This window comes from Oncorhynchus kisutch, linkage group LG28, assembly GCF_002021735.2.
Source record: "Oncorhynchus kisutch isolate 150728-3 linkage group LG28, Okis_V2, whole genome shotgun sequence".
Classification (NCBI taxonomy): Eukaryota; Metazoa; Chordata; class Actinopteri; order Salmoniformes; family Salmonidae; genus Oncorhynchus; species Oncorhynchus kisutch.
The window spans coordinates 967,759-994,169 of record NC_034201.2 but is presented as its reverse complement, the minus strand read 5'-3'; the positions used below and the strand labels follow the sequence as shown (position 1 = coordinate 994,169).

The 26,411-nt window shown below is 44.1% G+C and overlaps 1 protein-coding gene and 1 long non-coding RNA gene across 3 annotated transcripts in view; one reads left to right on the top strand and one right to left on the bottom strand.

The window, feature by feature from the left end:
• Positions 1-288: 288 nt before the first annotated feature.
• On the bottom strand, positions 289-9,928 carry LOC109872990 (uncharacterized). Its single transcript, XR_002252540.2, has 7 exons — positions 9,463-9,928; positions 8,298-8,375; positions 7,863-8,015; positions 7,623-7,675; positions 5,129-7,519; positions 3,619-3,702; positions 289-1,244 (listed from the first exon to the last, which is right to left on the bottom strand). It is a non-coding gene; the product is annotated as an uncharacterized LOC109872990 (long non-coding RNA).
• LOC109872989 (amyloid-beta A4 precursor protein-binding family B member 3) overlaps positions 5,573-26,411 on the top strand; it is a 30,437-nt gene continuing 9,598 nt past the window's right edge. The window contains exons 1-6 of one of the 2 annotated variants that reach the window (XM_031808078.1): positions 5,573-7,273; positions 20,958-21,145; positions 21,273-21,346; positions 22,721-22,772; positions 23,562-23,708; positions 24,027-24,154. In XM_031808078.1, coding sequence (XP_031663938.1) covers positions 7,225-7,273; positions 20,958-21,145; positions 21,273-21,346; positions 22,721-22,772; positions 23,562-23,708; positions 24,027-24,154 — 638 coding nt within the window. In that variant the 5' untranslated portion in view covers positions 5,573-7,224. The remainder of the gene's footprint in view (positions 7,274-20,957; positions 21,146-21,272; positions 21,347-22,720; positions 22,773-23,561; positions 23,709-24,026; positions 24,155-26,411) is intronic. The other variant, XM_020464442.2, reaches the window with a different exon arrangement.

The following is a 26,411-nucleotide window of genomic DNA, read 5'->3' as shown; positions in this document are numbered from 1 at the left end:
GGATATTCAGTGTATGCTGATTTAATTTTTTCACGCATCTGCCAATAGGTGCCCTTCTTTGCGAGGCATTGGAAAACGTTCCTGGTCTTTGTGGTTGAATCTGTGTTTGGAAATCACTGCTCGACTGAGGGACCTTACAGATAATTGTATGTGTGGGCTACAGAGATGAGGTAGTCATTCAAAAATCATGTTAAAAACGTATTGCACACGGATTGAGTCCATACAACTTATTATTATTTTACTCCTGAACGTATTTAGGCGTTCAATAACAAAGGGGTTGAATACTTATTGACTGAAGACATTTCAGCGTTTAATTTTTAATGAATTTGTACACATTTCTAAAAACGTAATTTCACTTTGACATTATGGGAGTAGTGTGTAGACCAGTGACAAAACGATCCAAATGTAATCCATTTTAAATTCAGGCTGTAACACAACAACATGTGGAAAAAGTCAAGGGGTGTGAATACTATAGACTTACAGTGACCTAAAAGTCCCAAAATAGGTTGAGAACCTGGTATCGACCTGGGGACATATTTGTATATATGAACATAATATTATCTTAGTCATGTTTCACATCTGGATACTACAGGTTATACATATCATTTGGGTATAACAAGGTTATATGGTTGATCTGCGAGCAAGACGAAATAGAAAACTGACCTGAGGCAAATAAGATCTCCCACTATAAAGCACCTACTTCAACAAGTAAAATCCCTATTGCATAAAATAGGAACAATGTTATTTTTCAGGTAATATAAAAACATACACTAAAGTCCCTGCAGGACTATTGCACACATTGCAAGAGATGATTGTAAAGACACTTAATGCGTAATTCAAGGAATATATCGTTTCCCCCAAAATGTCTCCTAACAAACACAGATCATTTCATTTTTTCTCAGTTCAGAACATTCTGCAATCTAAAATAGAGGGCTTGGAGGTGGGGTAGTCCAATGGATCTTTTTGAGGGGGCAGGGGTTCAGAGATCCATATCCCCACCCCCCCATATTTCCCCCTCCATATCCCCCCCCCTAAAACCAGGGCCGCTACTTGCTGGGTCCTTTAAGAGTGTTGAAATAGTCTTTCAGAGTTTCCTCGATGTTGGGCACGCCAAAGTTTTGAGCTGCAAAGATGCCTGTGCAAGTCCCAAGGACCACGCCCAAAACCGCAGAGGATCGCAGCCTAGACACAACATATCCTGCCAAGAAGCCCTTGAGGAAAGGAGAGGCCAGCACACTGCCACCCTGGAACAAATAAATACACAATAATCCTCATGTTAGAAACAAACACAACACACAGGTGTGTAGATACTCTCATCTGACAGTTTGACCAGATGTATGGAAAACCTGTGCACTATGCATCCATGCACACAAACAGACTTGATATATAGCTTAATAACTACAGAAAAGAGGGGGCCTGTATGAGGTCATGTTTGTGTGAAAACACAGCCCGAGGCTAGGGTGCCCACCAATCAAAAACGTATTTTTGACCAATTGGTAAACTAATAAGTTAATTGTGTAGATAATCCTCTTAAAAAACCAATGGTCCAAACTTCATGTCACCCATCATAATACATTCACAAGCTATTGGATTGTTTACCCTTGTACTTTTTGATGGCCGGAATTAGGGTGTCTAATTCAATGGATGCCAGAGAAAAAAATGGGTCAAAGAAATCTGGAAAATTGCATCGCATCAACTAGGCTGGATTCTGTGCAAGAGTTAAGGCTACTGGCTACCTGACAGGCTCGCTTTTTCGTTGAACTCATCATCTTTCTTCTCAAATCCCCAGGACATAAAACAACATAGAGGTAAGGTGGATATCGATTTTGAGACATGACATATTGTATTTTCACATTTTAGTATACACTTGAAATATTAATTTGAAATTCCTGTTCTTTTTCAAACATTTCTCACCAACAAAAAAAAACGGAGAACTGATCAAACTTTTTATTTTCAAAGCGTTTTACTTTTAATTCAGCTCTTGCCATGCTAATTTAGCTTTTTTGCGACCCGTGGAAACAACTTTGAAGATAAAGGCCACAAAATGTAAAATCCTCAAAAGTTGTTACGAGAAACCTGCACCACTAGTTAATTAAGTTATGTTAACAGAGCTCGGTGCTTATTATCGTATGTACTAGGTTACGAAATCCGACTTTTTGGGATATAATGTTAATGATATTTTAGAGAAAGACCCCACTGAACGATTCAGAACATGAACAATCATATTTGTTTTGGTCCAAAAATATTTTAAAACATAAGAAAGTGAAATTTCATCACCAAAGCACATTTTCACCTACTCATATCATGGGTGGCCAATTGTCCAGGAGAAAAAAATATATCCCATTGCGAAAATGCATTTTAGCCTATTCATTGGTTGAAATACCTGTCAATGTAGAGCTAAAACGGATTACTACAGCTCATCAAACAGCTTGTTCGTTAATGGTGGAGTGAAACGTGCTTTTATAAGCCTAATAATTGGGCAACAATTCTGAACGCTTGTTAAAAAAAACACTTTTGATGGCCACGATTAAAAAAGAGCTAATATATGCTTCCCAATTGCCATTCAAGTGCATAGGCAACTAGGCCGGCTTCAGGACATCACACAACACATTGCAATAAGCTGGAGGCAATATGCATTTTGGAAACATATAGGACTACTTCATTTTTTGATACCTGAACGTTTTACTACATAAAATCCAACCAAACGTGCAGTAGGAAATGATTTTATAAAGAGCCTATTCTCTCATGTTCAATTGGTTTTCAAATGTCTTTCATTGTCCAGTAGCCAAAGGCACAGTCCTAGTCATATTAGCAACCCATGCTAGTTTTTGCATCTTTAGATCTCCCCTCTTTCTACATTTCGAACAGATATTTTCATCTCGGTATGAAATCGCTCACATGTGCTGTGCGCTTTTGCCAATGGTGTTTTCCCACTCATTTCATTATGGAATAAACATTCACGCGTAGCCTACTGCCTTGTGCGCATTGCTGCGCTTATAATGTAAAGAAATCCTAGTTCTTCAAAATCTTAAGCTAAACGTTCTGATCTGTTGCATGAGTCTCCTTGCTTTTTTAATGTTTTTGGGATGTAGCCTAGGCCTAATGGTTGTATTAATTTGGGATCGTCCCACAATGGTCCCACAATGGTCCCAGAGTCCATTTGGCTATTTCTCTGGCACAGAACGACAAGCCTAGTTGACCAATAGAATAGGTAAACTTTTGTACTAAAGGGGATAGTAGATTGACATAGGCTAGTGAGTTTGCTGTTCATTACTCCTCTTGTTACTCCTCTTGTTGGCTGAGGTAGTAAATGTAAAAGTAAATGTGGACAGTTCTTCAAACATCTTCAAATTCGCCTCGGGATTCAGTAAGAAGGGCACACAACATTGCATCCTCGAGTTGCATGTTCTGTTAAAATGAATTAGGCCTCCCATCATCTAAATGTGATTTCAGTCATTCTGAGCACTGCGTGTGGACACCATAATCAGGTTAAGCATCCAATGCATATGGGTCCGGTAAATGTCTTAAACGTCCAGTAAATTAAAGTGCTGCCGGCCAAATGTATGGCGCCACATTTTTGGAAATCCTGGTTTGTGTGTCGGACATCTGACGGCTCACCTGTGGGATCCCAGCCTGTACTTCCTTCTCCACGCGGCGCTGAATGTCCTCTAGCTGGTCCTTGAGCTCTGACAGATCCTTTAGCTGTCTCAAAGGGTAGTAGTACAAGTCAAAAGTCCATTTAGGACTGCAAGCAAGGCAAGATATTGACACAGAAAACACGTGTCCGTCCTCCCCAATTAAGGTGCCACCAACCTCCTGTGCCTGAGTGTCTAGCTGCTGCTACTCTCTGTTATTATCTATAAGTTACATAGTCACTTTAATACCTCTACCTACATGTACATATTACCTCGACTAATTGTCGCTATTGTTGCTCTTTAATTGTTTGTTACTTCTATTTCTTATTCTTATTATTTTTTTAGCTATTTAAAAAAACTGCATTGTTGGTTAAGGGATTGTAAGTAAGCATCTCACTGTAAGGTCAATAGTGTATTAATACCTGTTGTATTTGGCGCAAGTGACAAATATTATTTGATATCTAAGGTAGATCTACACTCAAGTGATTCTTTAGTCCAACATGTGTGTCCCAAAACAATCCAATATTCCATCAAAAATTCTTCCTCTTACTGAGTCCCATTGTATTGTATACGAAATCCATTCTTCGCCGATACTAATGCATGAATGAATTTAACATCTTGATCGACTATTGATTAGTCTGGACTAGTGTGCACAGCTTTGACCGCTCAGACAAAGATGTGTAAAACCAAGATATTTCATCTGTGTAGTTTCCAATGGGAGCAAATGAGGCATAGTAGGCCGAATAAGCAAGGAGGTGGGCAGAGCCAAACACGAGCTAGCGAGATTATACTGGCATAAACCTAATTTGCATATAACATTTAGAGAACGCATTCTCTGTGAAGTGCGCCGTAACTCAATTAGCCCCTCCAATCTTTGTAAACAACGCACATTTTATTGAAACTTTGGCAAACGGTCACGTCTACCAAAATAATGTGAGCATTCTGTTCGTAACAATTTATAGTTTTGCGAGCAGAAAACTATATTGAGATCGGGCTCTTCTTCGATGAGAAAATGAGCGGAATGTCGGTTCAATTCCATCTCGCTCCATAGTCCCTCGTCTCCTCAACATATTTGGTGGGTAGTCGCAATTCCAACCGGATGCTTCTGATTTATACATCTGGTGAAACACCGGTCTGTTCGTCCTATCCGTGTATTCTACCGGTTAAAACAATATGCCATATGAGCATCGTGTTTTCCAGTCTACATTCTCACGATCATATCCAGTACAATTGCTAGCTATATAGTTAGACCAATGGCCCAGCAGGTCAGGTTGCTACATGAATGTAATGTTTAGTAAACGTTAGCTAGCTCGCATAGCTGGGCTAGTTTAGAGTTTCTTAGGAAAAACATACAGCTAGCAAGCTAAATAACGGTCACACGTAACCTTAGCTACACCGAATATACCTAAAACTAGCTAATAAGCAACTGCTACAACCGCGAATACAAGCACAAGATGTTTAACTCTCCATAGGCTAAAGTTTAAGGCACTAACCTTGTCGTCCGCCATGTCTTGAATCAATGCTGGTGGTACTGATTATTGACTGGGCTCGATTTTCTTCCCTGCTAAAATATGTGTGACTAAAAGTCATGTGTGGTGTGCTGACTGTTTTTTACTCAGTTTACTTTCTGGACTACATCGCTGTTATATGCATTCATTACAATGTGGCAATATCAATTCATTTTAAAATCTAGCTACTAGCGTTATTATTTATTTATTACATGATTAGAATTGGAATTGAGGCCAGTACAGTTACAGGACACGGCATGCGTAAAGTTAGCTTGCAGTATTCGCAAGTAAAGTGAACTGATTTGAAACAATTAGTCATTGTAATCGGACAGCCTTTTGGGGGGATTATATGGGGAACATTTGCATAATGCTATGAAACTGAATATCAAGAAGTACAACAATATTCACAATTCTAAGAGTTTGCACAAATACATGGCTCTGCCTGATGTCATCAGAGGAGCTTTGTACATCAAGAGGGGTTGTAAATTCCACACGCGAACCGGGTGGAGGCTTCATATATACACACATTGAGTGGAGGTGAGAAGAGGATGATGCAAGCAGACTGAACGATGACGGGCAGTGTGATCCGTCAAGACATGGATGCTGATTAAGGTGGACCATAGAAATAAAGTACACGATGGAACTACAGACCATGTGATGCCAGTGGCAGTCATGTTTTCCAAGATATTTCCATATAAGAATGCTCAAGAGGACACATTATTAGGCTATGTCAAATCAAATTGTATTTGTCACATGCGCTGAATACAACAGGTATGGCCATTTGATTCATGAATATGCAGCTTGAAGGTAGATTGTCTATGGATTGTACTGGCCATATGACAGATGCAGTCATAGGCTCTCTATCTTACATTGCCTCTAACGTTTTGCTCGGTTGAAACCTCTGGTTGTACTGTGATAAGGATAGTTTAACTGACAGATTATTTTACATAGTTTAGCAGACACTCTTATCCAGAGCAATTTACAATAGTGAGTGGATACATTTTCATACGGGTCCCCTGTGGGAATCAAACCAACTGAGCTGCACACAACCACACTACAACATTGCATCTAGGGAAAAGAGATGGGTTTAGAAAAGCTGCAGCCACAGACGTTGCCTTTAAGGAAGCCTGCCTATAGAACACCCTTCCTGCCTATAGAACACACTTCCTGCCTATAGAACACACTTCCTCCCTGTAAAACACCACAGCGTACTGATGCACAGGAAATCATCCTGTATTCTGTGATGTTGCTAGCGTTGCTATGAAAAGCACTCTCAAAGTGTCCCTTCTCATATATTTTTAAGAGTAGGGCTTGGCAGATGCAGGTTCTTTGCGAGGGGCAGATTGTTATCTCTAATCTTCCTGAGACACCCCTTTTACACAGAGAGGCATCCCATCTCAAGTTGAATTGAACCCTATTACGACTCCCTCACTACACAAATACTCGATAGACTACACCAGTCGCACTCACCCTCGAGAAAGCACGTTAGTTTTCATTTTTGTATTATTGCCCTCTTGTTGGTCTCCATATAACTGTAGTAATGTATTTCTTCTAGAAAAAGCATGCTTTTTGGGTCTGTTTGCTGGTCTGCATAGTGCCTTTTCTCGGCCTCAGCAGTCCTTTTAAGGCACCGAGAGACAGGGGACAACCAGAGAGGCAGGGGGAGAAAGAGAGGTTAAGGGGTGGGGAGAAGGAGGAGGGGGAGTGGCGGAAGCTGCAGGCACCGCTGAGCGCAGTACAAAGAGAGCGAAACGAAAGGCAGCAGCAGTAAAATAAACAGCATCCCTCCAGCACAGATAAAGAGATAGAGACGCAGGATAGAGAGAGAAAGAGATCAGCAAGACGGACGGAGAAGACTCCCGAGAGTTCCCGGGACGGGGCTTGCACAGAGAGTCAGACAGAGAAAGAAATAGATTTGGAATCCTCTTGGCATGTGAGTGTGTCCTTTGACGCTTGGCGCTGTGTGCAGTTGTAACGAGTGTGTGCGGGGAAGAGTTGTCCTGGCGACATCAGGACATTTTGGTACGGGAATGTGGTGCAGCTAAGCCAGGTTGGCCAGGAAGGAAGGAACACCTATCAGCATGCTGGGGAAGGATTACATGCTCGCCATCATCATAGTCAATTATGACGGTGAGTAAACACACACACACACACACACTGTCCTGGGCTCCTCCAGACCTTTTTCTCGCCTCGTCCCTTGTTCCTCAGAGGGAGAGGAGACTGCCGGCCGAGGAGTAGTGAGTGCAGTAGGTACCGGCCTGAGTGCAGTAGGTACTGGGGTGAGCTCATTATCTGATTTTCACTGGTAGACAGGCTCAACTACAGGTGTTGTAGAGCCGGCCAGGCATTCTGTCCCACACACTTCGTAGAGTGAAACTGGAAATACATAATAATAATTTGCTTATATTTGTCTTGTTTCACACATGTAAAAGTGTGTATTATACGCATGTGTGCAATGTAAAGGTGTTTTTTCCCTCACCTTGTCAGCTCGGGGATTTGAACTAGCGACCTCTGTTACCGTCCCAACGCTCCCTGTCGGAAAGTTTGAAGGGTTATTAAGGTTGAGTTGTGCGATTGTGTTTGTTGAGAGTTCAGGTAGTGAACTATAGAGTGCTTCCATTAGACAAATAACATTTTTGATCTATGGATTATTTTTGTTTTTAGCTTTGAATTCAAAGGATAGTTCACCCAAATTGCACAATAACATTAGTTTCCTTACCCTGTTAGCAGTCTACAGCAGACCATGCTTTTGGTTTAGTTTCCCTGGCACTGTTTCCAAATGCTAACGTTGTAGCATTTGTGGAAACAAATCCCATATAGCTTGTAGTCATTAAATCCGGAAATGAGTTACCTCTAGTTCGTTCAGCCATTCCTATGGGGAAAATGAATGAGAAAGAATAGGGTTTAGGGATGAACACCGAAAATAAGGTCTGAGGTTAACACAGGTTTAGGAGATCTTATACATTTGGTTTTATGAGATAATATCAGTCAGTTAACCTGACCTTTAGGAATTAGGAAGCCTTTATGTCCTTTATCATCTTTTTTAAAACAAATTCATACATGTGTCAAAATTCACAGAATGTGATGTTTGCTGATGAAGATTGTCTCATAGACCAAAGGAATAATATATTCTAAGCCTGTGTTTACCACATACCTTATTTTCGAGATTTATCCAAAAACGGCATTCACTTCCCCATAGGCTTTGTCAAACGAATCACGGCAGAGTTAGTGCCTACACAAAAAAAAGCCATTAATATTTCTCTCTATTCAAGTCATGGCACAAATACAATTCAAGTCAATAGCATTTGTTTGCGCATCATTTCCAAATCATCCCAAAGTATTTAACATGTATTGTGCAGCTCAAACAAAATCATTTATAGATTATTTGAACATGATGCGCGAGAAGTGCTAATATCGGTACCATGACTTGACTGGGATTTGTTTCCACAAATGCTCAAACTTTGTGACGGGGAAACTAAACCAAAACATGGATCGCTGTCATACCTTGTCTATAGACTGCTTACAGGGTAAATCAACCAATATGTCATTTTGTACTTTGGGTGAACTTTCATGATAATAATGGTGATGGTGGGGAATTCACAATCAGTGATGTATCTGTCTGTTGCTTCTAAACGGTTTCATATATCAGTGTTACTAGGTGTTCTTGCGCACACATCATTATGGGATCATTACGCCCTTGAGACTAGAGGTCGACAGATTATGATTTTTCAACTCCGATGCCGATTATTGGAGGAACCAAAAAAAAAGTCCGATACCGATTAATCGGCTGATTTTTATATATATGTTTGTAATAATGACAATTACAACAATACTGAATGAACAATGAACAATTTTATTTTAACTTAATATAATACATCAATACAAATCTATTTAGTCTCAAATAAATCATAAAACATGTTCAATTTGGTTTAAATGATGCAAAAACAAAGTGTTGGAGAAGAACGTAAAAGTGCAATATGTGCCATGTAAGAAAGCTAACGTTTAAGTTCCTTGCTCAGAACATGAGAACATATGAAATCTGGTGGTTCCTTTTAACATGAGTCTTCAATATTCCCAGGTAAGAAGTTTTAGGTTGTAGTTGTTATAGGACTATTTCTCTCTATACCATTTGTATTTCATATACCTTTTGACTATTGGATGTGATTCGATGATAAATTAACAGGCACCGCATTGTTTATATGCAATGCAGGACAAGCTTGATAAACTAGTAATATCATCAACCATGTGTAGTTAACTAGTGATTATGTTAAGATTGATTGTTTTTTCTAAGATACGTTTAATGCTAGCTAGCAGCTTACCTTGGCTCCTTGCTGCACTCACATAACAGGTAGTCAGCCTGCCACGCAGTCTCCTCGTGGAGTGCAATGTAATCGGCCATGATCGGTGTCCAAAAATGCCGATTACCGATTGTTATGAAAACTTGAATTCGGCCCTAATTAATCGGCCATTCCGATTAATCGGTCGACCTCTACTTGAGAGTCCCCCCGGACAATGTTTTTTTTACAGTTTGCCCTTTTACTCTGTGTTCCCGGAGAGCCGACATGAATTCTACTCTCCATTGCATGGCTGGTTAAACTTCTGTGCATCGTATGTTTGCCGCTGATCTTTATGTAATTCTTGGAATGTTTTATTTATTTTTCTCCCCAATTTCATGGTATCCAATTGTCCAATTGTTTAGTAGCTACTATCTTGTCTCATGGCTACAACTCCCGTACGGGCTCGGGAGAGACGAAGGTTGAGTGTTCCTCTCTCCCCACACACAGTAAACAAAATCAAGCCCAGAGCTCTTATTTACAGAGGACAGGATGTGTTGTTCACCTTGGTGACTGTGTGGGCTGCCATGTGACTTGGTGTTGTCGTGGTAACTGTTGCTCTCCTGGCGTTAGGAGTGGCTGGTTTTTATTATGGAGGGTAATGCATAGCACAGTAGGCAGCAGGCACAAAGGAGAGCAGAGTCAATGGAGAGTCAATTATACGTTTGTTGACTAAAATGTTGATATTACCAAAAATGATTTTATTAGACAGAATAGTATTGTAAGCAATGATGAATTAAATGTCAAGTCCAATGCATATTGTTGAGCAACAACACTGTTCATATCCTCTCTGGAGGCTATCAAAGGCTTGTACCTTTGTTGTGCCTTTTTTTGCTATCAACTTTCCCCCCCATTCATAAGCCCAAACACCACAGGTTCCTCAAACAAAGCGTCTGCCTTGACTGGTTACGTCATTGCTCCCAAAATAATTCCCCTTCGAAAGAGGCGACGGGAGAGAAATGGAGAGGTAGAGAGAGGGTCATCCTTATGCTGAGCATGGTACATGTAAACAGGGACACTGTGTCAGTAGTTTATTGGAAAATTGTATTGTCTAATGTTAGCATCGTATACACATTATACTGCAGGGTTGGAGGGGGTTAGGGTGGGGAATGGAGTTTTAATAGCACCCTGCAGAACATAAAACTGGTCCCATATCTGTACAGTATGTGTTTTGAATGAATTTATCTGACTTTCGTTGTCATGCTGTCCATGTTTGGGTTGGGTTGGCACATAGGCTTCAGATCTACGACTCGTCAAGGGGTGCGTGGCATAGCTGGTAGAGAAGTATATAGCCGTCCTGCTCCCGGATTGAGAGCTGAATCCCTGATTGAAGTTGTGATCCACTCTGGCCCATAATCCCTCTGGCAGATAGAGCCCAGCTCTGACCTTGCACAGACGCACCATTGGGATTACTCTCTCTCCTCCAGATGTACTGTAGTCTCTCTCTCCCCCCACCCTCTCTCTCTCTCTCTCTCTCTCTCTCTCTCTCTCTCTCTCTCTCTCTCTCTACAGTTTATCATATTACTGTTATTTATAGTCTCTACTTAATTCTCTCTGCATAATGTAATTTCTGGTCTCACTTTGTCTTTGTCTCTAGTCTACAGCACAGGTGTTTTACATTTTTATAAACATATTCTACATTCTTTCTCTATTTTTAATCGTAGCTCTCATTTCTAAATCCCCATTATGCTTCAATATTCCATTTGCTGTCCCAGTTACTCATTCCCCATTCTTTAGTGTAAGGGGCAGTTCTGGGCAGAGAGAGCTGCCCGACTGCAACCACTGCCATCACGACTGCTCAATTACAGCTGTTTACAGCCTCGTAGGAGTGCAATCTGTGGCTCGGTCTTGATTGGCCATTTCGGAGTGCTTTGGTAACAGGCTCAGTCCAAACGTGTGTTGAGAGACTCAAGTGTGTATCTGTATCTAGAGTAGAGTAGATAGTCACCCATCAGTGACAATAACAAGGGGGGCGAGGACTGTACTGTACACCCTCCCCCATAGAAACACTGCGTCCCTACATCCACTTAGTCACAATGGAGACTTGAGTTATTTGAACGGGGACCATAATTAAATAAACGCCTGCCAAAATCAATGTAACAAAATACTTAGGAACAACTCTCAAGTGCAGACTGGCACCAATGAGTAAAGGCAACTCTGACAAAGCTATGGCGGATACCCGCATGGTGGACTAGCTCATGTCTGTCACGGGAATAGCAGTCACATTCATGCGCATGCATCAATCTAGTGCACGCGCACCGCGGCGCACACAACAAAAATATCACGCGAATGTCTGTTCCCCTGTTAGCTCATTGGATCAGCTGGTTTACAGCAGGAGTTGCTATAGGGACTGATCACGCAGTGCAGACTCTGGGATTCATCAATAATTCACTAACACCCTCTGCTGGAGATTCACTGCTGTATGGCACACTTTCACGAGTCTGCATTCTGCTCTCTACTCCCGACACTAAGTAAACCTGTAAGAAATGCATGTGTATCTTACCTTCTGTGTGATTGGAACACGTACACCTTTTCACCTTACTGGTCAGTACAATCCACAGACAGAAGCCTAGTACTACAATGGAAGTCATAATGGAGGCTTCACTTACATCAGATCACTAAGTATTTAGGTAGAAGAAAAGCCATGCTATAGAGGAGATTATTTATGATAATAGACAGGAACTGGTTCAAAATAGCATTGCGATGACATAACTCTATGCAGAAGGACTACTTTTAACAATTTACACTGAACTTTTAACACAAAAACACATTTACTGGAAGAACTGTGCAGATGCAAAGTTGGGAGAAAGAATTTCAGTAAAATCTCCCTGTGCCTAAAAAAATACTATTATTGCTCTCTATATCTTCTCCGTGTCACCATGCTCTTGCTCTCCCTCGAGCGCCAGGCTGCCCTTCCTTACACATACCTGTCACCATCATTACGAGCATCAGTGCTCATTGGACTCACCTGGACTCCTTCACTTTGTTGATTGCCCCACCTATATCTATAGCTTCCACGCCTTTGCTGGCTCGAGAGGTTTTATTGCCTCGGTTGGCTTGGCAGGCGCTCATCCCACATCATGCCTCAGCCGGCTCTCACGCCTCAGCCGGCTCGTCGGGCTCTCACGCCTCAGCCAGCTCGTCGGGCTCTCAAGCCTCAGCCGGCTCATCGGGCTCTCACGCCTCAGCCGGCTCGTCGGGCTCTCACGCCTCAGCCGGCTCGTCGGGCTCTCACACCTCAGCCGGCTCGCACGCCTCAGCCGGCTCATCAGGCTCTCACGCCTCAGCCAGCTCGTCGGGCTCTCAAGCCTCAGCCGGCTCGTCGGGCTCTCACACCTCAGCCGGCTCGCACGCCTCAGCCTGCTCGTCGGGCTCTCACGCCTCAGCTGGCTCGTCGGGCTCTCACACCTCAGCCGGCTCTCACGCCTCAGCCGGCTCTCACGCCTCAGCCGGCTCACACGCCTCAGCCGGCTCGTCGGGCTCTCACGCCTCAGCCGGCTCGTCGGGCTCTCACGCCTCAGCCGGCTCGTCGGGCTCTCACGCCTCAGCCGGCTCGTCGGGCTCTCACGCCTCAGCCGGCTCATCGGGCTCTCACGCCTCAGCCGGCTCGTCGGGCTTCTACGCCTCAGCCGGCTCGTCCATTGCCCATGCTTCGGCCAGCCCTTCAGGCTCGCCCAGGTGGGATGCCAGGTGGCGCCCAGGGGGCGAGGGGACTCACCTGGACTTCTTCACATTGTTGATTGCCCCGTCTATATCTGTCTGTTCCTTCGTTGGTTCCCCACGTCAGCATTAATGTCGTTTACGTTTCCCCTGTCCAGACGCTGTTCCTGTTCTGTTTTATGTCAGTGTTTCATTAAATGTTCACTCCCTGTACCTGCTTCTCATCTCCAGCGTCTGTCCTTACACTCCGGGGTAAGATTCCAAGATGTCAGCGGAAAGAATGGGGTGTCAGCTATGACGTGTGACGACCCTCCCACTCTGTCTGCCGAATTTTTTCTCTTTGCTCTTGTTTTCCTTAATAGGATGTGGTGGGCGGAGCCGGGAGGGTTGTCAGCTAAATGGGACCCACCTGGGCTCGGGTGTGTCCCGGGATAAATACACCTCTTCCCCATTCATTGAGGAGACTCTCTCCATGCAGACACACTGATAAAGTTTGATTGTGGCCGTTTTGTATTCGGAGTGAGTGAGGCCGTTCGGCGAGATTTGGGCCTCGCTCACCGAGATACTCTGGTTCACGGGCAGAGTTTCATTCAACTAGGGTTGAGCCTGACTCCCGTGGTGAAGCTGACTTTGGTCAAGAGTGTCACTACTGTCAAGGTTCAGGTCATTGGAAAAACGACTGTCCGGTTCTCAGGGCTAAAGGTAAATTACGTTAAATCTAAGCCTATGGCGTTAGCAGCGCCTGTCTCACATCAGTTCACTCCTGACACACTGTCTCATGCCCAGGGGCATGTGAAAGTCCATATTGACCCAGACTATTCACCTTTCATTACGTTGGGTTTTGTGTCAATGTTAGGAAGTAACGACCTAGTGCCAGTGAAGATCCTGAGAGACACAGGTGCCTCTGAATCATTTGTGTTGGAGTCTGTGTTACCCTTCTCTGCTGAGACTGATTCGGGGAATAGTGTTCTAATTAGGGGAATAGGTTTGAACACTCTTGTCAGTTCCATTGCATAAACTGATGTTGGATTGTGGACTGGCGAAAGGTGAGGTTGTTGTGGGGGTGCGTCCTTCGTTGCCTATTGAGGGTGTCGACGTTATCCTTGGGAATAACTTGGCTGGTGAGCGTGTATGGCCTGTCGTGTTTCCATCTCTAGTGGTTTCAGCTAAGCCGTAATTTGTAGGGATTCCTGATGAGTGCGCATAGTTTCCCAAAGGTGTTTTCTGCGTGTGCAGTGACGCGTTCTATGAGCCGTGGCGACCTGATCACTGCGCCGGCTAATGAGAATGGCACAAAGAAATCTGTCACTACTTTCCCTGTTATCACGTTATCTGTACCCCACTCAGATCTAATCCAGGTGCAACGGACTGACCCACACATTGGAAGAGTTGCGTGCCTGTGGAACAGTTGGGAAATGTCGCCCATGGCTATTTTCTCAGAGAGGATGTCCTGATGAGGAAGTGGGTGTCTCATGGTAGTTGTTTTATGGTGGAGGCTATTAGTCAGGTTGTTGTACCAGTTAAGCTTCGTGAGTTGGTGTTGACAACTTCCCCTGACATATGGGGGTGTGGAAAACCTACAATTGCATATTAAGACATTTATTTTGGCCTAAGGTTAAAGAGGGATGTTTCTGAGTTCATCAACACACCTGCCAATTAACTGGTAAACCTAATCTAGCTACTAAGCCGGTACTACTGTTTCCTATTCCTGTACTCAGCCAATCTTTTGAGTATCTGATTATTGACTGTGTTTGTCCTCTGCCTCGCTCTAAGAATGGTAGTAGTTACCTGTTGACTGTGATGTATCAGACCACTAGGTTTCCTGCTGCCTATCCTCTCCGGTCTATCACCACTAAACTGAGTCAAAGCTTTTAGCACAGACTTATCTCACTGTTTGGAATCCCTAAGGTCATTCACAGTGATCAAGGATCTAATTTCACCTCTAATCTGTTTTGTCAGGTTTTCCAACAGCTCCATATTAAAAACAATTTGTCTAGCGCCTATCACACGAGTCAAGGAGCGCTGGAACATTTCCATCGAACACTTAAGTCTTTGTTGAGAGCTTATTGTACTGAGATGGATAAGGATTGGGAGGAGGGGTTGCCTTGGTTACTGTTAGCCGCTAGGGCGGTTTCACCGGAGAGCACGGATTTCAGTCCAAATTACCTTGTGTTTGGACAGGGTGCGTGGACTTCTATCTGTTCTCCAGGATGACTGGAAGTCTCCCGAGCCCCCTCAGTCCCTGTTATCTTATGTGTGTGATTTCCAGTGACGCCTGTACGCCCCTGGTGAAATGGCTAAAGAGAAGCTATCATCTTCACAGGAGAGGATGAAGGGCATATTTGATCGGCGAACCTGTTCTTTTGGCCAATACCGTTATTTCGCTGGGTTCTTGTCATGCTAGGTCCGTGCATGGGGAGGAAGTTCCTGGTCCTGACGTTTGCATACTGCAGGGTAGATTGAAAAATTCAGAGACACTGGATATTTTAGACGGCCTTCTCGCTCATCTACCTGTTGATGGGCGGGAAGAGATGGTCGGTCTGATTCAGAGATTTCCTGGTTTGTTTTCTGATACACCTACAAACTTAATAGAACACGATATTGACGTTGGGGATGCTGACCCCATTCGTCAGCGGTTCTATGGAGTTTCTTCAGAGAAACTGCGTTGTCTGGATACTGAGGTCAAGTACATGCTGGTGAGTCAGATAGCAGAGCCTTCTTTCTCCAATTGGACTCCTCCCTGTATCTTGGTCAGTAAACCGGATGGGACAAACAGATTTTGTACAGACTACCGTAAGGTAAACAGTGTCACTAAGCCAGATTAATTTCCTCTTCCTCGGATGGAGGACTGCGTTGATCAAGTCAGAGCAGCTAAGTTTGTGAGCAAATTTGACCTGTTAAAGGACTATTGGCAGGTGCCACTGACAAGTAGGGAACGTGAAATCTCTGCCTTTATTACACCCTCTGGTCTGTACTTGTATTCGGTTATGAGTTTCGGTCTGCGTAATGCACCTGCCAATTTTCAGCGACTTATGAACAGGGTTGTCTCCGGTCTGGCCGGTTGCGCTGTTTATCTAGATGATGTAGTGATATATGCAGATACTTGGGAGGAACATCTGTCCCATATTCAAGCCTTGTTCGATCGCCTAGCTGCGGGTCACCTTACGTTCAATCTGGCTAAACGTGAGTTTGCTCAGGCGACTGTTACATATCTTGGAAAGGTGGTTGGGCAGGCTGAAGTGCGTGCTGTTTGGGGCTGCGGTGGTAGCTATTGATGCTTTTCCACCACAACTACTAAAAAGGAACTGATGCGTTTCTTGGGAATGATTGGTTATTAACGTAGTTTTTTTTTAGGAACTTCTCTACTGTGGTTGCTCCCTTGACGAATTTGCTGAAAGCTAAGGCCGTTTACATCTGCTCTTCTCGTTGTCAACAGGCTTTTGAAGATGCGAAGAGGTTGCTTACCTCAACTCCGGTGCTGGCTGCTCCTCGCGTGGATGTGTCATTTACCTTGCAGGTGGATGCGAGTCACGTGGGGGCAGGTGCAGTCCTGCTGCAAGCAGATGTGTCTGGGTGTTGAGAGGCCTGTTGGTTTCTTTTCCAAAAAGTTGAATCTTATCAGTTGATCTACTCGGTCGTGGAAAAAGAAGCGCTAGCACTCATATGGGCGCTACAACACTTTGAGGTGTATGTCGGGTCAGGAGTAGTACCTATTATGGTCTACACCGACCATAATCCTCTCACCTTCTTGAGTTCCATGATGTGTCCTAACCAGAGGATAATGAGATGGTGTTTATTCCATATCAATGTGCGGCACATCAGGGGGACTGCTAATGTCGTTGCTGGCGAGCTGTCTCGTGCGCCCTGTTCCTGAATGTCCCCATGACTGACCCCTGTTATTTTATGTTTGGTGTTGTCCTGTTCTGTTCTATCGCTCCTGTCTGTTCCCTTCTGGTCTCGTTTTCTTTTTTTACCTTTATTTTACTAGGCAAGTCAGTTAAGAACAAATTCTTATTTTCAATGACAGCCTAGGAACAGTGGATTAACTGCCTGTTCAAGGGTAGAACGACAGATTTTGTACCTTGTCAGCTCGGGGATTTGAACTTGCAACCTTTCGGTTACTAGTCCAATGCTCTAACCACTAGGCTACACTGCCGCCCCATTCTTCTTTCCTCTTAAAGGTTGCTTCCTGTATGCAAAGGTTGCTGAGGTCCGGAGAGGATGAGGTTGGCCTGGGCAAGAGGAAGTGTGAACACGTACCCCCCCCTTATGGATTTGGGACGCAGGCTGGGTCTTCTATTAGGATCCAGGGCAGTATTTTGTTTGTGTGATTGGTATGGTGTTCCGGGGTCCTTGTCGGTGGGCGGAACCTGGAGGGTTGTCAGCGAAATGGGACACACCTGAGCTCGGGTGTGTCCCGGGATAAATACACCTCTTCCCCATTCGTTGAGACTCTATCCATACAGACACACTGATAGTATATAGTTTTGTTTATTGAATTACAGTAAGTGAAGTGGATTTACACCCGGTATCAGAATGATGGTTATAGAGCAGCAAACTACAGTAGAGTATAGTTCTGTACACTACAGAATAGTAGAATATAGTACAGAAGAGTACAGTTCTTTATAGTGTACTCAACTCTAGTGTGCTCTGTATACTCTACTGAACTCTATTCTATTGTACAGGACTGTACTTTACTCAATTGTTTAAACTTTACTGTATTGTGTTTTACACTTCTGTGCTCTGATGTACTGTGCTCTCCAAACTTGTCAAACGTGGACGTCTATGATTTGGACCTGACTGGACCAAATCGGAACCAGTCATGGACGTCTGTTTGGGACAAATTGAACCAGACCAAAAATCTAAACAAACCCTGGACATTGAAATGAAAGCCTGTCCAGACTGTACCAGAAAAATAATAATAATCTGTGGAATATCAAATAACTACTTTTCAATGTCCATGAACACCCAGTGGCTTGTCGGTGCTCAGTGGATGCTGGTTACAGTAAATGGAGAGAGAGAGAGACCTCACTATTGCTTTGCCCACCAGAAAGAGAAAGAATTCAGTTATGAGCTGAAAATAACAGTACTAGGTCTACCTTGTTACTTCTGAACTTCCCTTGTACTCCCTCCTCACGAAGGAGGGAAATGAGATGTGTTATTTTTGTAACAGAATGACAAGACCCTAGGCAATCTTTCTTAAACTTACAGAAAGCAAATCATTTATCCAAAATGAAAAATACAGTATAAACACAATCTTTTAAACATATTTTTCTGGTAGATGTTTTCCAAGACCCCTTTTTCCACCTGTTTGACCAGAAATCAAGGCCTTGCCTTAGCCTTAATATTTAGGATGGAACATTTTAGAAAAAAATATATATGCCTTAATTTCTCAAAGATATAGACTTGTAGCTTTCATTTGACACGAGATTTGAACTTCACATGTTAGTGCTCATGGGGTCCTTTTACATGGAAATGCCCCATTACAGATCCATGCAAACTGTAAACAGGGGCTATTTTGTGCACTGTTTTGTGCAATAAAAATAGTTACATCAATACTATTCGCTTACCACAGGAATTACACGGCACATTTAATCTGTTATTGGAAATCATTTTTACAGTGGAGACTGTACATGATAGATTTTCCCATTTCACCAAGCTTTTTTTATTTTAGTGGCTGTCCCCAATTGTGCTTCGTCACACGATGCTGACAGCACAAGAACTAGTCAGCCTAAAACACTTTAAAAAGTCATTTGGGTGGTCATTGCTTATGGCCTGTCAGCAGAAGGCTTTGCTGCAGCCGATGTGGGAACAGAAGAATGTTTGATCGGTTCATGATTGGAGCTATTGGAACTCTCATCGTCTTCCATAGATCCCAAAAGGACTGGACATTCACTCTGCACAGTTGGCAGTCTGAGCGGTACGATGTTGCTAACTCGGAGAGGATTCGTGCCACTATCTTGGTGAATGGGGTCAGTTGCATGGAAGACGATGATTCGCTATGTTTTGGCTTTCATATTGAGGTCTTGTGATATGAGGATTACCCATCATCAGCCCTGGTGTCAGGTTATATAATACCAAATAGCTTGACTTAAACTACAAACCCACCGTAGGAGTAAAAACCCAGCATAGAAGTAAGAACCCAGGGTAACGGTAAGAACCCAGCATTAGGAGATGTCTCCCACCTTTGCAACATGGATTAGGACTAGGCTACATCACATAGGCTCAGAGCCTTTGTTCTGATCTCAAGGAGCATAATTGGGAGAAAGGCTCTACTCTAGTCTGGTATGAGCAGTGACAGCACCAGCCATTGTGATATACAGTAGTTGTTTGTGACAAGTACACTTTGCCATTCCATTTTTAAAGCAGAAAATATCGATTTTACATTATCGATGTCCCACGGAATATCGATCATACATTACGATGTCCCACGGATGCTAGTTCTTAGAATCCCTCCCCTGTATTACTCACTGGTCAATAATGGGAGAAGGGAGGCTACAGTAGGACAGCTCTGTGTCAAATTGTCTCCTCTGGAGGCCTCGTCCTCAGGGTTGGGATGAGTTCTAATTCTTCACACAGCTTCATCACGCCCCGGAGATGGTGCACTGACCCATCAATCAGACTGTGAAATGTATTGAATAGTAGTGTCATCCAAGCCCAGGAGGCCTGCCCGCCCGCCTGCATATAGAAGCATCCACGAAGACTGAAGAGTTCTGCCTCCATCTCTTTCAAACACTGCGGTCTCTTATACACTGCTGTCTCTTATTGATTTGTCTCTCCCTGTAGCAGGGTTCAGCTGATCTGTTCCTGGGTATAATCTTCCCATGCTATTTATCCCAGGGATGCGTGGTGTTGTTTTTCATCGCCAGACACAGGGGTGACCAGGGTTAAAAAGCCAGACGAATGGGGATGAGATGTACAAGGCATGAAATCACGTCAAATTCATTTGGGTCACGCACACACACAAACGACAGACCAGAATGAAATAAAGAAAAATAGGCATCAGTGCTTTTTGCATGCTTGATTTAGCCTCTCTATTTTCATTCTGTGCCCCCAGGTTGAGGGTAACACAGCCACTGTGGCACTCTGCTGTGAGAGAGACATCCGTGCCCAGGTGACCTCGGCGGTGTCCCAAATGACACCCTATTCCCTATGTGGCCTGGTCAAAAGTAGTGCACTACATAGGTAATAGGGTACCATTTGGGACACAGCCCTCATGTCACTACTGACCCACTTCTTGCTTTCTCTCTCTCTCCTTACATTTCTTTTTACCACCTCTCTATTCGGCCTGCTCTCCCTTCGAGCTGAGCACATTGAGTTAATGTGCAGAATTTGTTATTTCGTGAGTGCGTTACATAATCATTTGCCCTTTCCGAACTCGAAGTGGTTCCATCACATATTCAGTGTTAGGAGAAAACAAAGGAGTCGAGCCTCAGACACTGTAGCTATTGCTAGCCAGCTGTGATGCAGAAGGACTGCTCCGAATTCCGATCTGGCATTTGACAGAATTAGCATGTTGCCAGGCTGTGGAGAGTAAGGTCAGCCGTGTGGCTGACCTGGGCTTCAGACTGGGTGAGGCTAACGCTAGATGCCGATGGGATGCAGCCCCCTGGGTACGATGGACCTCAGAGCTGTGTTTGTGCTACGTCCAGCTACCATTATGAGCATAATGAAATATATAGATCTGAAACTACTGTTATTATCGTCCTCATCACTTCATTCACGTGACACCAAATGCACTGTAATATTGGTCATGGGCACATTCATTAAGCTTACTTGCTTTCGCCTCTCACCGTTGGGATCCCTTCTGTGTTCTTCAGACAACATCTGGAACGACCCGAGTCTTGATCTGGACACTGACCTGCCGTCTGGGTGGCGCACCATCAGGGACAGCACTGGCACCTACTACTGGCACGTGCCTACAGGCACCACACAATGGCAGCACCCATCCTACAGCAATGAGGAGGACCAGAGCGCCGTCAATGGCGTCACTGCCACGGACCTCAAGGTTAGGGTTTCAATTTCAAAACACAGTTCAGTCCTGCTGTTTGACTTTGGCTGCTTTATACTGGATGTGATTTCATCAGAGAGGAAAGGATCACACCTCTAATAATGTCCCATGTCCTATTTTCCAGAGCCTGGAGGCTGGTGGCATACGTGGCTCAAGGGCAAGGCTGACAGAGAGCCCAGTGGCCTCCGTAAATGACAGGTACTCCTTCAAAATCCTCTGCAGACCCACACCAACACTCATTCACCTTCACAAGCACTTGTTACAAACTCGTTCAGGCCATCCATGGTAGAGTATTGAGTACGACACAATTAAGCTCTGTGCCAAAGTTATTCTACAAGGTTAATGGGTCGATGAGGTACATTTGTATCACCTGCAGATCCGGATGCTTAGGGAGCTCTTTGAAATAAAAGACGTTGATTGTGTAAATCAAATGAGAGGGTTAGTACATGGGATGTATTCTCTCTCTTTGAATCTGTTTTGATGGCAAAAGGGCTCATGATGGCTTCACTGGCCCGGGAATGTGGCAGACCACATATCCCTATGGCTCCTGGAACAACACCCATTATTCAATTGTCTGTGTTCTGAGCAGAGGCCAGATCTGTCCCCTGCCTTATCGGGAATGGATAAGTTCTTTGACGCGTCATGTGCAGATGGGACAACCACTACAGCATATCGTTACAGTCCAGCCTTTGTGCCATAATCTGAATACATACAGGCAATTGCGGGGGGGGGGGGGGGGGGGGGTGGATCTGTCCAATATAGTGCCTGAAGATAAGTCTAAACCATCTGTCACACAAACCAGTATTCTAAGGTTTCTTTAGCCTAAAGCAAGGTACAACCTGTTTGGTCAAATCACCTGGATGGTTGTTCATAAGTTCTTTAACATTACATATGGCTGCCTTGCTTTTACCATTACGGGCAAAAGCACACAACAATTCAATTATCACGAGTTATTCTGGCACTGTGTCCTGTAACATGTAGAGGTTGTTGAATCCACCGATAAACACAGTCTCTGCTGCAGGGGTCATGTGTAGAATCAGGGTGCATTTGACACCTGGGAGCTTAACATTCTGTATGGGCAGAGATTGCGGAGAATAGTGAAACTCAGCTCACTGAGCACAGCATCAAGAAATCCATAGGTCTTATAATGGACATAATCACATCCTACTCTGCTTCACCAAAGAGTGCAATGGAAAGGGAGGGAGAGCCTTGACTCAGTGGGATCCTGGTTGCAGGAATAGCAGCCTCTTGGGATTGTCTCCAGTCAGCTGTATCAGAGGGCTAATGAGAACTCCACCTCTGAGTCAGTCCGCATGAAGGCGATCAAACCAGCTCTCTGTTTGTTTTTGTCATCCACTGCTCACTCAACAGCTGTTTCCATCAGTGGTAGGCAAGGGCTTTACTTTCAAAGTCAAACACAAAACAGATAAACAAAGGACGAGATGGTGACATACAACACAATACTCCACACAGCATCAGCAGTGAGGGATGCAGAAAAGGCTACCGTGTCATTTGTGCTGTCGTGGTGGTAATCCTTCATGTAATTTGACCTGTTCTGCTAATCTCCCACAGGATCTCCTGGCAGGACGATTATTTCTGCACCAACATGGATCCTGACTCCAAGGTAGAGTGGGCTACGGTGTCCAAATCCCTCTCCTTCTGCAGCACAGCATGTTCTGACCAATAACATCCATAAAACCAGATTTGTCCATTTACGTCAGCTTAATGTAAAAAGTTTATTTTTTCATGCATTCTAGCTGAATCAGAACTTTTAACAGTATTTGCCGTCATTTATTCGCTGAGGGTTAAAAGAGGACACCTTTTTTCTTAATGCAAGCCCTGGTCGATAGTTGTTTTTCTGGCCCAGGCTAGGCAGCTCTTAGAGGAGTTCATAGACCATGTCCACTAAAAGGATGTGAGAGTTATCGTTGAAGTCACAGTGAGGAGCAGTAGTGATTGAAAGTTGCTAAATGCATTTCGTGGATGCATCATGTTGATATACTGTAGATGCCGAAGACACTTATAACCTTTTATACTGCACATGATCGGAAAAACACTGCGCATCCATGCACATCTCTCTCTTACACTCTCTGCTCATTCCCTTTTCTTTCTGCCTCCTCCTCATCTCTACCATCCACTCCTCTCCGCTGCCTCCTCCTCATCTCTACCATCCACTCCTCTCCGCTGCCTCCTCCTCATCTCTACCATCCACTCCTCTCCGCTGCCTCCTCCTCATCTCTACCATCCACTCCTCTCCGCTGCCTCCTCCTCATCTCTACCATCCACTCCTCTCCGCTGCCTCCTCCTCATCTCTACCATCCACTCCTCTCCGCTGCCTCCTCCTCATCTCTACCATCCACTCCTCTCCGCTGCCTCCTGGGCCCTGTTGGCGTGGTGTGGTTGTCTTGGTCAGTGTTTTGCGGTGCGCTCACTGGGCTGGGTGGAGATCCCAGAGGAGGAGCTGACCCCGGGGAAGAGCAGTCTGGCTGTCAATAACTGCATCCAGCAGCTGTCCAGCAGCAAGGCTGAGGGCCGCGATGCACTAGGCGCCTGGGGAGAGGTAAGAGGGGGGGGAGGGGGGGGGGAGTAATGGTGGGTGGTGAAGTAGAATACAGTAACATTACTTGTTTATTAGGTTTTGTTTTAGTTTGGTCTATTTTGGCAAGCAGTACATGGCTCATTGTGCAATTGTTTATTGTGCGTTACTCCTTTAAATGAAACCATTAGTAGCTTTGAGAACCCTCAGTACCTCATACGACCTTGGGTCTGGTCCAGTACATGTGAGCTTGCAGTTTGCTTGCAGGCCAGATTACCCTTACTGCCACCATAAAGCAGTCCCACTGAAGCCCACCCACCCTGTCACCTCTGTCTCTCCCAGGGCCAGGACATGATGATGGTGCTGAAGAAGGACACCCTTAGCCTGATGGACCCAGTGGACCGCAGCCTTATCCACTGCCAACCTATCATCAACATCCGTGTGTGGGGCGTGGGATGCAACAACGGCAGGTGGGCCAACCTGGGGATCGTATGGTCAAATACCCCCACTCCTCTCTCCCAGAATGAAAATATCACATCATTTGGTCAGCTTTGTGATTTATTTCTGGGTCCATAGGTGATCGAAATTGGGAGTTCCGGTTTACGAAGTCTTCCCCCTCGCAAAACTAAACTCTCAGCCATAGCTAATTTCACCACACGTGCGAAGTACCCCCGTCCTGATATGTACAGTGCCTTGCGAAAGTATTCGGCCCCCTTGAACTTTGCGACCTTTTGCCACATTTCAGGCTTCAAACATAAAGATATAAAACTGTATTTTTTTGTGAAGAATCATCAACAAGTGGGACACAATCATGAAGTGGAACGACATTTATTGGATATTTCAAACTTTTTTAACAAATCAAAAACTGAAAAATTGGGCGTGCAAAATTATTCAGCCCCCTTAAGTTAATACTTTGTAGCGCCACCTTTTGCTGCGATTACAGCTGTAAGTCGCTTGGGGTATGTCTCTATCAGTTTTGCACATCGAGAGACTGACATTTTTTCCCATTCCTCCTTGCAAAACAGCTCGAGCTCAGTGAGGTTGGATGGAGAGCATTTGTGAACAGCAGTTTTCAGTTTCTTTCCACAGATTCTCGATTGGATTCAGGTCTGGACTTTGACTTGGCCATTCTAACACCTGGATATGTTTATTTTTGAACCATTCCATTGTAGATTTTGCTTTATGTTTTGGATCATTGTCTTGTTGGAAGACAAATCTCCGTCCCAGTCTCAGGTCTTTTGCAGACTCCATCAGGTTTTCTTCCAGAATGGTCCTGTATTTGGCTCCATCCATCTTCCCATCAATTTGAACCATCTTCCCTGTCCCTGCTGAAGAAAAGCAGGCCCAAACCATGATGCTGCCACCACCATGTTTGACAGTGGGGATGGTAGGTTCAGGGTAATGAGCTGTGTTGCTTTTACGCCAAACATAACGTTTTGCATTGTTGCCAAAAAGTTCCATTTTGGTTTCATCTGACCAGAGCACCTTCTTCCACATGTTTGGTGTGTCTCCCATGTGGCTTGTGGCAAACTTTAAACGACACTTTTTATGGATATCTTTAAGAAATGGCTTTCTTCTTGCCACTCTTCCATAAAGGCCAGATTTGTGCAATATACGACTGATTGTTGTCCTATGGACAGAGTCTCCCACCTCATCTGTAGATCTCTGCAGTTCATCCAGAGTGATCATGGGCCTCTTGTCTGCATCTCTGGTCAGTCTTCTCCTTGTATGAGCTGAAAGTTTAGAGGGACGGCCAGGTCTTGGTAGATTTGCAGTGGTCTGATACTCCTTCCATTTCAATATTATCGCTTGCACAGTGCTCCTTGGGATGTTTAAAGCTTGGGAAATCTTTTTGTATCCAAATCCGGCTTTAAACTTCTTCACAACAGTATCTCGGACCTGCCTGGTGTGTTCCTTGTTCTTCATGATGCTCTCTGCGCTTTTAACGGACCTCTGAGACTATCACAGTGCAGGTGCATTTATACGGAGACTTGATTACACACAGGTGGATTGTATTTATCATCATTAGTCATTTAGGTCAACATTGGATCATTCAGAGATCCTCACTGAACTTCTGGAGAGAGTTTGCTGCACTGAAAGTAAAGGGGCTGAATAATTTTGCACGCCCAATTTTTCCGTTTTTGATTTGTTAAAAACGTTTGAAATATCCATTAAATGTCGTTCCACTTCATGATTGTGTCCCACTTGTTGATGATTCTTCACAAAAAAATACAGTTTTATATCTTTATGTTTGAAGCCTGAAATGTGGCAAAAGGTCGCAAAGTTCAAAGGGGCTGAATACTTTCGCAAGGCACTGTACAAATAATCAGTGATGAAAACCCAAGCAACGGAACCAGTGCTGCTCATTATCCTACACATTCCATCCTGTCTACAAGAGATGAATATATCTGTAGTTACATTTTGAAACACGGTATAATATGGTGAACTGACCAACTAAGCACAATGCTCTTGGGTTGTTCGGTCAGGAAAGACTGTTCAAAGTTGTTGTTATTGTGTTGATGACATGGAAATATTCCATTGAGTGAAGAAAGTAAATGATTGATATGATATTGTTTTTCTATGGGCTATACAGCCTTGGGTAAGGTTAGTTCTTCTGGGTCACAGATGTTTATGGCCTATTGTAATACACTGGGAGCTCATGTTGAGTGGATTTGAGAGCAGCTATATTTTTGTCTACGCTCTTGGTGGAGAACATTCAGGCATTGA